We start from the raw sequence: 12,490 nt of genomic DNA on the forward strand, positions 1-12,490 counted from the left end.
GACTTGAAAACTGGAAGTGAACTGGTCTGCCTGATGTGCAGAAGCAGCTCATCCCACAATGTTGAGGCAGCAACTGAAAAGGCGTGCCCCTCTGAGTTTTCCCTTTGTCGTCGTAGAAACTCACAAGTGCTGTTCTGTTGACCTAGGGAGCGTACAGTGGTATAGGGCTGGAGCAGGTCGGACAGGTACAGTGGGGCGAAACCATGGAGCCATGTAAATACAAAGAAATTATTTTGAAATCGATATAATGTGCTCTCGTTTTTTTTTTTTTTTTTTTGTGCCAATTAAAAGCTTTGCAAAAGCATTCTGAACCAGCTGCAGTCAGGCAAGTGATGTCTGGCTGAGCCCAACATAAAGTGTATTGCAATAGTCTAAGAGATTCGGGATAAAAGCATGAATTAAAACTGAAAGTTTTTTTTCTTTTTTTTTTTGGATGACACAGTTGGAAAAAAAGCTAGATTTGACCAAAGCTTATTTTCCATTTTCACACTCAGATTTTACACCGTAAATGTTAAATATTGTCACCTGAAGCGTGGCGGCCTCTTCGGCTCAAACAACAGGACCGCTGACTTTTTTGTTAAAATAAAGGAAGTTTAGTGACGTCCTTGTTCTGATTTCTTCAGTCCAACCTATGAGAAGTTTCACAGTATGCATTCTCTAGTTTCAGTTGCATTTATTATTGGCTGTCATCAGCATACAAAATATAAGAGATGCCATGTTTTCAGAGGATGGACACAGGTCGAAGTCGACAGAGGGTGAAGAGGAGAGGCCCAAGAATGGCTCTTGGGACACTCCAGGTAACAGTGGAGGTCTCAGCAGCCCCAATCGGGACACAAAAACTTCTGTTTGTCAGGTAGGACCTGAAGGACTACAAGGCACAACCGCAACTGCCCACCCAGTCCAGTCAAGAGACAGGAGAATCTGCTGGTCCGTGGTATCAAAGGCTGCTTGACCAATGCCAAACGTGTCACATTGTTCATGGTGGACCATTGGTGAACCAAAGTAAACTTTAAGCACAGCATTTTCTGTGCTTTGAGTTTTAAAACCAAACAGGAGTTCTTCGAAAATGTTGGACACATTTTAAAACATTTTCAGCTGACCATAAACATCTGACCATCTTCTCAAGGGCTATATTGTCCCGTGCGCATAAGTCAGAAAACTTTTCTGGCTACATGCACTCTCCCATCCACTCAAATGTCATTTACACACCCTCATGCCAGGTACGCACTCAAGGAGGAGCAACCTGAAAATGTGGGCGTTCGAAATTGTCATATACTGCCCTGCAGTTCCATTACTGGAGCCGGGAGAGCACTTTGCGTCCTCTCTCTCTCCCCCCTCCCCTCTCTGTTTTCAGCACCTGTCTCCAATCAGCCTCATCACCACTGGTATATAAGCCTGCCTGTTCCAGGAAATCTCGCCAAAGTATTGCAGTTACTTCCAGCGTTACCACGGCCCTTTTTCCTCACGTAAGTCACTCTATTCATCGTTCACTTTTTTGACTTCTGTGTCTCCTTGTTCTCAGTGTTTTCCCCCGTGTTCCTGATCCACGTCATTCCTGTCGCCAAGCCAGCCGCCAGTCCTCACCACTGCCTGCCACCTGTCCACGCCACCGCCTGCCAACCCACCTAGGACCACCGCCATTACCTTTCCTCAATAAACTGTTCATCATTTTACATCTGCCTCCGCCTGCTCTTGGATCCAGCTACTCCCCATACATGACAGAAAACTTTGGCCATTATGGACCCAGCAACTCCCGAGGCACTGATGAATGCACTCACTCTCCAAGGAGCCCACATAGGAAGACAAGAAAAGATTCTCCAAGAACTCATGGGATCCCTACACTCCCTCACACAACAAGTATCCCTCCTTTCCTCGACGGTGCTATCCAAACTTCCGCCTGTAAGTACGCCTTACGATCCCGCAGCCTCAGAGCCACCCTGCCTCCTGTACAAAGAACCTCATGTCCTGCCGCCCGAGCCCTAGTGTCCCTCCGTGACATGCTCAACTGATTCGTGTTTGTAAACCTCGATGACATCCTCATTTTCTCCTGCTCCCCCGAAGAACACCGCATCCATGTATGCCGAGTCATTCAGCGTCTCCTTGAAAACCATCTGTATGTTAATCCCGAAAAGTGTGAATTCCACCTCTCCTCCGTACACTTCCTGGGCTACGTCATCTCCTGAGGACAACTACCACCCGACTTTGCCAAGATCCAAGCAGTCGTTAACTGGCCCACTCTCACCACCCGCAAAGAACGACAACATTTCCTTGGATTCGCCAATTTATACCGTCGATTCATTCGTAATTACAGCAAGGTCGCTATTCCCCTCACGAGCCTCACATCCACCAGGTCCCTCTTTCAATGGACCCTGGCAGCATCCCAAGCATTCAGTGAACTCAAGACCCTGTTCACCAGTGCGCCCATTCTTCGCCACCCCGACCCCTCCCTCCAGTTCGTGGTTGAGGTTGACGCCTCGGACATGGGGGCAAGGGCTGTCCTCTCGCAGCGAGACCCCACGACCCAGAAACTTCCCCCCTGTGCCTTTTTTTCCCGTCGTCTGTCCCCTGCCGAGAGGAACTACGATGTCGGCAACTGAGAGCTACTGCCCATTGTATGGGCCTTGGAAGAGTGGAGGCACTGGCTAGAGGGGACTGACTACCATTCATCATTTGGACAGACCAAAAGAATCTCTTTACCTCCGTTCCGCAAAATGCCTTAACCCTCGACAAGCTCACTGGGCTCTCTTCTTGAGCAGGTTTAATTTCAATCTCTTTCCGTCCTGGCTCCAAAAACAGCAAACCAGATGCCCTGTCTCAACTTTACTCACACCCATCCCGCCCTGACAAACCAGAACCCATCCTTCCTTCCTCGTGCTTCGCTGGAGCAGCCACTTGGTAGATCGAAGAGGTGGTTCAGAAGGCCCAAAAGACTCACCCGGATGCCAAGACTGGGCCTCCAAACCGCCTGTTCGTACCAGATTCTGCACGCTCTGACATTCTTCAGTGGGCTTACAACTCCAAACTCACCTGTCATCCTGGCATCACCCGCACCATTTAGTTCATCCGGCAGCATTTCTGCTGGGCCAGCCTTGTTCAAGACACCCGGGAGTTCCTCCAAGCCTGCTCTGTCTGTGCCAGAGGGAAGTCTTCACACCTGGCCCCTTCTGGGCTGCTGCGTCCATTGCCTATCCCTAGCCGCCCTTGGTCCCATATTGCTCTGGACTTCGTTACCGGTCTACCTCCTTCTGAAGGTAACTATCATTCTCATTATTGTCGATCGCTTTTCCAAATCTGTACATTACGTACCCCTGCCCAAACTACCACCCGCCTTGGAAACTGCTAACCTCCTTGTCCAGCATGTCTTTAGACTCCACGGTATTCCCATCGATATTGTCTCTGACAGAGGTCCTCAGTTCTCATCCCTGGTATAGAAGGAATTCTGTAAAGCGGTGGGGGCAGCAGCCAGCTTGTCGTCAGGATATCATCCGCAGACCAACGGGCAGACTGAGCGGGCAAACCAATTCCTAGAATCAGCCCTCTGTTGTGTTGCCGCACACAACCCCTCCTCCTGGAGCTCATTCCTCCCGTGGATTGAGTACGCCCACAACTCCCTCACCAGTTCCGCTACCGGTATGTCCCCATTCATGGCTTGCTATGGTTACCAACCACCATTATTCAAAGAACAGGAGCAGGCAGTGGCAGTCCCCGCAGTCAAGGATCATCTCCAGAGAATCCAGGCAGTGTGGAAAGACGGCGGACCGGGTCAACGCCGCACGCAATAAATAGCTCGCGGACCGTCATCGCTCCCCGACGCCCGAATACAAGGTGGGCCAATCTGTCTGGCTTTTGTCTCACGACCTCCCGCTTCAAACTGAATCCCGTAAACTCACTCCCCGTTTCATTGGCCCTTTCCCAATTACCAAAATCATCAATCCCACTTCCGTCCAGTTGAGAGCTTCCACAGTCCTTAAAGATTCACCCAACCTTCCACGTCTCGTTGCTCAAGCCTGTCTCCACCTGCGCACTTGGTGGTTGTGCACGAATTTCCCGGTTACCGTGGGTGTATCAGAAGTCTGGAAGGGAGAAGGTGCCTAGGTGAAAAAGACTTGTGAACGAACGGAAAAATATGTTCCTAAGATATAGGTCTAAAATTTGAAAAAAAAATGTTGAGTTCTTGATCAGGGATTGTACAACTTTAAACTGGCTGGTAAAGTCCCTTTGGCCAGGGTAGGTAAGACCTCTTTAAGAAATCGAGATGTAATTCGTTCAGTTGGGGAGCCAGAGGGCGCATGTGACCGATTATATTGTTTTTAAAAGGACAGACTGACATGCTCGAACATGTCCAAAACAGCAGCACAGGTAAGTGAAATAGACAGATCATAAGAAGAATAACACTCTCAACCTTGTCTGTAAACAAGCGAGCAAACCTTTTACACATAACGGCCTCTTTCTACATAACTTTGTACAAGAGACATCTGATATAGAAGGAATCCATCCAGTTGTGGTGCAGAACCAGATAAAGAGGCAGACGCTTGGCTTACATTCCTGAACTAAATAATAAATCCTTCATAATAAAATTAAAGGATGTGAAGGAGCGTCTTTGAAGGTGTACAATGCTTATCCAAATAGGATTGTTCAGCCATGGTGGAGGTATGCACACTACTTAATAATAGTTAACTCTTAACCAGTAAGGGGGTTGCATCTGCTTTTCATGCTTTTCTTTTCCAACTCTTGCCGAAATTTGGGGGGTCGTTGCCAATTAGAATCCCACTGCATGCAAAAGAAACCATGCGACTTTCTTGTGCCTTGTGCTGCGTAACTTCACTGCCGCTTGCCCTGTCCATGGCTTAACTCAAATTAGCAGTGCTACAACCGTGAGATTTGGTAGCAAGCTGTCTGCACGTAAAGCCACAAAGAAACACACGCACATACACAGTATGGCGAGAGGTTTTATTTAATGGCTTCTTTAGCACATGGTAATGATGTGTGTGCGTGTGCATGCATTGCACTGGCTTTTGTAGTAGCGTGTCATTGCAGGAATAGCGATGTCTGGGTTTTCTCCAGGCACAGAAATGTCTCATTAAGAATTAATGTATACCTCTTCGGTCATTCCAGGCAAACACCTCTCTTGTACGTGCGCACACACACGCGCGCGCACATACATAGCAGCCATTTTTGCCCGACTCCCACTGCTTTAATTAGCGCATGCACACTTGCTCTCTGAGGTACAAACACACACATCCACACAATCACCTATTGTCCGCCGAGAGATGAATCTGAGGTCTCTGTCTGTGGCAGCAGGCTTACTCGTTGAACTCTGCTCATTAACAAGATCGAGACAGAAAGACAACGCTGTGTGGCTTGGCCTTTGTCTGTGATCAAAACTCCCAGCCCCGACTCTTCGCTCAACACAAAACCGCATATTATTCCGCTTTTATCCTCCGCAAACACAATCTAGTACTATAGGGCCCCTTTGTAATGACTTCAGAAGAATAAATATGCATTACTGAAACAAAATGCACGCCATTGTTTACCTAGATGTAGCATTGGTCTGAATAGATTGGGTTGAAGAGTCAGCTGGAGAAATTACTGTCATGAACAAAACAACTTTTTATTGTATAAGCCCTTAATTGAACTGTTATGAAAATGTTGCTTGATTAGAGCAGTCAGGTAGGAAGTCACTTTGTTAGAATGGCATGTGCAAGTGCAAGTGCAAGTGCAGTTAGTTGAGCTAATCAACTTGTCTGCACGTCGTTTATTTTCCTTAGAAGATTACTAAGCTTGGGGATATTTGCGTTGTTGATCTGGTAAATAAAAATACATTATAATAATATATAATGACATGTCAAGATGAATACTAATAATAAGAGTAACAATCTGATATTGATATATGGTATATATTAGTCACAATATGTAAGTGCAATATATAACAACAGAAACATTAACAATAACAGGAATAACAACAACAATAATATAATATAATGCAGATAAGAGATTTTTAACAACTGGATGTTCATTCACTTTTAATATTGGACAAAGACTATACTATGAAAGTCAATTCTTAAGAGCATTTAAATTGAGACAAGGGGATTGGAAAGAAGATCAAGGTATTTGCTGATATGTGACACATGCAACACTTCACAATATTGAAGCTTCAGACTTTTAATATTTATACACTCAAAAGCCACAACATTTGCTAAAACTGTGCAATTTAATGACATATTCAATAATCGTGCCATTCCCATGGTGAGTAGTTTGGATTGAAACCGTCAGCTATTAATTTAACATTGCTTCTCGTTTGCCCTCTTATGTCTCAATGATGTAAGTAAAATAATAATTTATGCAGTACATAGAGTTCAGGGGGCACGGTGGCCGAGTGTACGAGTGTACTCTCTGTATAGTGTACTCTACAGTCAGAGAAGGAAATGAAGACCCACGAAAGCAGCTGCATTCAAGAGAAGTGCACCTATCCAGTACAAAATTGCTATTTCGCAGGAGCATTTGCAAGCATTGCTCCATTTAAAGGGGACATATTTTGCCAGACCAACTTTTTCTCGTGTTTGGGATGTAATATTGTCTCTATGGTGCCTCAGTAAACATGCGAAATATGAATTAAAGTCGTCCACGCATCCCTGAGCTCCAGACGTTTTTCTGCCGAGAGGCCTGACATCAGGTCATTCGAATTTGTCAAGCTTATTTACGTCGCTAGCCAAGATCTCCGCCTTCCTCTTTGCTCCCGAGCCAGTGCTGTGACATAACAAACGTGTGCTCTCACAAGTGGGTCTGCAACCAACAACACGGAGGCAACCAATCAGGGAAAAGAGGGCGGTCTTAGCCAAATATGGACTAAGTGAATACAAAACTGGGTCAAACGGAAGTAGCTGTCAGATGGGCCTTTTCTGGACACTCTTATGACAAAACCAAGGTGTTTTCCAAAATGAAATTGACACTTTTATACTAAGTCCATGTTAGAGAGTCACTCTATGGAGGTCTAAATAGCCAAATGTGGGCCCTTTAATTGCTAACTTATACATGCTAGATACTCTTTTCCTCTGGAGTGGTCTATACATAATGTATCGTTAAAGTAAGTAAACCCTTATTTTGCCGTGAAACAGATACGCATTAGATTGAGAAGCAAATACACAGAACTAATGTATTAAGCATGTACTGTATGTGTTGTGATTTAAAAAACTTAAAAAAGAGGCACCCACCTGTGACATCCATCCATCCATTTTCTGAGCCGCTTCTCCTCACTAGGGTCGCGGGCTGCTGGAGCCTATCCCAGCTACCTTCGAGCGAGAGGCGGGGTACACCCTGAACCGGTCGCCAGCCAATCGCAGGGCACATAGAAACAAACAATCATTCGCACTCATAGTCACACCTACCGGCAATTTAGAGTCTTCAATCAACCTAACACGCATGTTTTTGGGATGTGGGAGGAAACCGGAGTGCCCGGAGAAAACCCACCCAGGGACGGGGAGAACATGCAAACTCCGCCGGGATTTGAACCCCAGTCCTCAGAACTGTGAGGCAGATGTGTTAACCAGTCGCCCACCGTGACATTATTAGAATAAATATTCATATGGCGTTCCTTCTTATCTTATATCTAAAGTTAGTTTTGCTGGGTGGTTAGCTCATATATGAAACAAATGTTTGATGACATCAAATGCAATAACAGTACAAACAAAAATTCAATATCCAAATGTTCACACTTTCACTAAAATAGAAATGTGATATTTCTTACGGGGCGGCACGGTGGATGACGGGTTAGAGCGTCTGCCTCGCAGTTCTGAGGCACGCCGGTTGCCTCCCACTTCCCAAAAACATGCATGCTAGCTTAATTGACAACTCTAACTTGCCCGTAGGTGTTGTTTGTTTGTATGTGCCCTGCGATTGGCAGGCAACCAGTTCAGGGTGTACCCCGCCTCCTGCCCGATGATAGCTGGAATAGGCTCCAGCACGCCCGCGAACCTGGTGAGGAGAAGCGGCTCAGAAAATGGATGGCTGGATGGATATTTATTGCCTCACCTCTGAGCGTGCTGCCGATGCGCATCTGCCTAAAGATGATGACATCGTCATGGGGCGCATATGTGTGCATGTGCCCATGTGACAGTATACATGTGTATGTGTGTGTGCTTCTTTCTGATCTCGATCCCTGGGCACACACGTGTACAGGCCTCTCTCCTTCAATTCACCTCTATTACTAGCTATAATCCCATTTCACACTCTATCGATCCCCAAAACCGTTGTTCACCGGAACTGGCAGAAAACACTGGAATTTCTCCCCATCATTTCACCGCCACTGTTCTTTATTACACGAAGAGGCCACCCCTTTTTGTGCCAGAGCCTTGCAGAAATATGAATTATAAATGTATAGCTAATAAAATCGGGAAAGAAGAGGGGAGAGTCATAGAGAGATGGGAAAAGAGCGAGATAGAGAGAAGTGGTTGGTAGAAACATCAGAGAAAATGACTCCTTTACAAGAGTCTATTGATCAGTTTCTATCAAAGAGGGATGTCAGACATGAGATTACCTGGCAGTTTGAGCATTAGGTGCCGTGTGTTATAGCCCCGGGCCCTTGTACCACTGCCAGAGGATTGTAAATAAAGCGGAGAGGAGAGAGCAAGAGGAGAGTTTGTTGGGCCGATGCCTGTGTGAGTTTTAGATCCTATGTGTGTGTGTTACTTTGTCTTCTGAGTGTTGTGTGTGCTCTCTCTACCTTGTGGTGTATTTGTGTGCATAACGGTGTGTGCAAAGACACCTATTGGCTTATACCCAAAAGCAGTGTTGCAAGTCCATGAAACTTCTGAAACATAGCGAAAGAGTTGGGAGGCTTTGGGCCGTCTCACGGGAGCACCTTAGCCCACTGCGAATCCTGCAACAAAGCCAAAGCAAGCTCCTATGAAGCCTTTTGAGTCTTTTATGAAGGCCCGGTCCTGCCCAACAACTGACTCTAGGTCAGATGGGTTTTCATCCCTGTCATGTTAAAGGTTAGCTCAGAGAGTTTGGTAATCTGACCGTGGATCTGTGATGCGGCATGACGGGCTTTGAAGCTCACATGGAGGGAGTGATGCAGAGAGCGATATTCTTCTGGACTAATGTGGAAAGCCAGTATAAAAGGGTCAATAAAGTGATAGTGTAAGGAGAGCCAAGATCTAAGATTGGGCTTTTATGTCATAACATAACAGCTCATAAAAGATTGTAAATCTTAAGATTATGGACTACTGGTCAAGCTCCTTAAAAGTTTTGTGGAGTCCACAATTTTCTGTGCTTTCTTACGAAATGTGGAAGAGTGGTTATATATTAGTATTAGTGAGCGGATTTTTAAAAATGTTTTGCTTTTGCAATTCTTTTCTGTACAATGGAAAGGTGACTCGCCCGATTTGGGTGCAGGCAGCGTGGTTTGGGTCCCACTCAGGCACGGTGTGAATGGTTGTCTGTCTCATTATGTACCCTCTGATTGACTGGCAACAGTCTTGCTTTTGCCCAATGTCAGTTGGGAGAGCTTCCTGCTCTCCGGTATAGGAAATGGATGGATGGCGTCACAAAAGTCACACAGAAATGCATATAGGTCAAACCACCACCATGAACGACTTGAGTAATAAGGAAATGAATCCACGTCTGTTTTGCCTTTCTGTGACTTTCTAGTGTGGGTGTGATGACCACCATAAAACTGTGAATAAAAGGTTTTGCAACATAGCAGTAGTGCTTTGTCCTGGCTGCTCAGTTCAATATCGTCCACAATAACATTACAAGAATGGGATGTATTACGGAAAATGAGCTTGCGTTTAGTCTGTGTAAAGTGGCTCACCTCACAAACACGTATTATCGCTGCACGTTTGCTGCCGCATCACTCCTCATCAAAGTTGAAACTGAGAACAGCGTTTTATCGCTTATCAACGTTGGTTGTCTTCTTTTACAGGTGAAGAATGACAGTGAAGGCAGTTCACATTTCACATCAAGCACTGTCTTTATGATGCTCACAGTTTTACTTGGGAACTGATTTATTCCATTTCCATTATTTCTCATGGAAACATTTTTCTTCCACATCGGGACAAATGGGAGATTGACAATCTTCCTGGAACGGATTGTGTTTGGCCTTTGAGGTTTCACAGTATTGCCACAAATGTAGTGCATGATTCCCCATGTAGGTGCAAATGCCAGTGGCAGTGTTTTTGTGATGGACCAGTCTTTGCTGCTAATTGCTCTGTCCAGTCTCATTGGTTTCGCCGAGGCATCCCCCCAACCCCGATTCAAGCTTTCACATCTCTGCTTTATTGATCATTGAGACTCAAGGCAAGTGTTCACCTTGAGCTGAAATAGTCAGTGAAGCACACATGCACACATTATAAGACGTATTTGGGAGGCATTAAGTATTAAATATTTATTAGCAATGCTTCAATTTCTCCAGGAATCCAATTTTCCTGGTTTAAAATCTTCAAAACCATAAATTAAATGTATATTTGATTAAATGTAGATGTTCGCATATCTTGCTATGTGGTTTGAGCTCTTAAATCAAGTCTGTTTGCCCATCGCAACATAGCGCCTGGCACTAAAAGCATCACACCAACGGCTCTGTTACACATACTCTAATACGCATTAATTTTCGCAAAGTCAAGGTCCGGCCTGTAAATATTCAGCACATGCATGCATGCACGCACGCACACATACACACACACACACACACACACCTGCATATTAAGCGCTCACTCCTCCTCAATATTCACCAGCCTTGACCACTGACGGCTGACAGTTTATGTTCTGTTGAATGAATACTGAATTGAGTGAAAAGGTTTTAAAGACCTGTGAGGGAACATTGACTCACAAAACAGGATATACAACAACAAAAAAAATGATGGGGGTAAGGAAGGAAGTCCTGAAAGTTCAGCGACAACTGAAAAGGTCTTGCAAAGCGAAGGCAAGCAAACCAATGAAGCTGCCCTGTGGTTTATTATGCAGCCACTCAGTGTGCCGCACCACTAAGTGTGGGACAATGGGGTTTTATTGCATGTAGACGGAGGATGGAGCCCGAAAAGGAAAATGATTGAAGGGCAGCAGTAGGAGTGTGTGAGCACAAATAGTGTGCTCAGGGTAAAGAGTGCCATCTATTGACAAAGCAAGGGAGCGCTTCTTTTGTTTAGTTAAGAAGTTGTGCCAAAATGGACTGACATAGCATATTTTGTATATTGTATAGTGCTTTCCTTTTTAAACGTTGGACATAGAAATGTATTATAATTTTACCTCTTTGTTTTTTCATTTGCCCGTTTTATAAGGCATGCTTTTTAATGCCTTTTTGCTCTACACCTTCTCAGTGCAGGTTTTGGCGGCCCGTTCAAAGGAGGCAAAGCACATGGTCGTGTGCCTGAATGAGGCAAAGCAAGCGCAAGACAAAACAAGGTAGGGACCAAGAAGCTTCGTTTCCTTGGCCATCATCCCAAGTGCATGCTCGGTAATCCAACACATCGAGTTCTGCTATGTGCGGCAGTTAAAGTGAACATGTGCTGAACAGTACAGTCTTAACAAGACAAAATGGTTCAACATACACCGAAAGATAAAATATCAGAAGCGCTCTTGAACTATCGTCCATGGATTTGAATGTAATGTGTGTGTGTGTGAGATGGGACACGTTGGATAGGCAGATGAGAGTGCACAGAGTTCAAAGTTCAGAGGTGAGGCCCCTAGTTCACCCCTGCCTGCCGCCAAGCACTGTGGCGGTGACATCAGCAAAATACGAATCGCTTATGTGTGTCTCTGTGTGTGCATGTGCCTAAGTGTCTGTGTGTGTGTGTAGATGTGTCGTTGTGGTTGTGGCTTTGGCTTAGACATGACCTCACTGCAACAAGAGTGCAAGAGGAGCTTGTGGAACGTTTTTTTTTTTTTGTCTTTTTTTTTTTTATATATATATATATATATATATATATAGTTAACCGACAATTTAAAAGTCAGCATGGAACCTTTCTAGGTTTTCATTGTGAATGATTACACTTTATTACGTTCCAAGCAATTTTAGGTGAAACAATCGCTGTGTCTGCGTTTTACATTTAGAGAATGGTGCTGTTTACGGTTAACTCAGTATTATCTAATAACTGCAAAGACATGAAAGTTTTTTTTTTTTTTTTTTTTTTTTTAAAGCAACAACACCATGCTAATGGCTTCCATCTGTGCAGTGAGAAATCCCCTCCTTTCTCCACGGGATGCCTCCGTCCGTCTCCTTTCCCCTTCTAGCTTTGACTCTGTTCTTCCTGTCATATGTTTTCTCTATGGACCAATCTATCAGCCTTATGCTTTCCTTTTTGTTTTGGCTGCCCTACTGCTGCGTTTCCCACTACATTATGCTGCTAATCACTCACAAACATTTATTGTGTAGAAACATACTGTGATACATTTTGATGAAATATTATTGTACTGATTTTTTTATTTGTGAGCAGTGAAACTGCTATCAATTTGTGCTCGTTCACTTTAAAAAAAAGTCTTCTTTTGTCAAAATGAA

At 44.7% G+C, this 12,490-nt stretch overlaps 1 protein-coding gene across 8 annotated transcripts in view; it reads left to right on the top strand.

Annotated features, from left to right (window-relative positions):
- The window catches only part of LOC133470364 (paramyosin-like), a 127,561-nt gene that overhangs the window by 76,879 nt on the left and 38,192 nt on the right, over window positions 1-12,490 (top strand). For 7 of the 8 annotated variants that reach the window (XM_061758676.1, XM_061758678.1, XM_061758681.1 and 4 more), the window contains one exon: window positions 11,313-11,397. In XM_061758676.1, coding sequence (XP_061614660.1) covers window positions 11,313-11,397 — 85 coding nt within the window. Of the gene's footprint in view, window positions 1-725; window positions 2,650-11,312; window positions 11,398-12,490 lie in introns of those variants that run through there. The other variant, XM_061758682.1, reaches the window with a different exon arrangement.

The sequence above is a fragment of the Phyllopteryx taeniolatus genome, chromosome 20 (genome assembly GCF_024500385.1).
Source record: "Phyllopteryx taeniolatus isolate TA_2022b chromosome 20, UOR_Ptae_1.2, whole genome shotgun sequence".
NCBI lineage: Eukaryota > Metazoa > Chordata > Actinopteri > Syngnathiformes > Syngnathidae > Phyllopteryx > Phyllopteryx taeniolatus.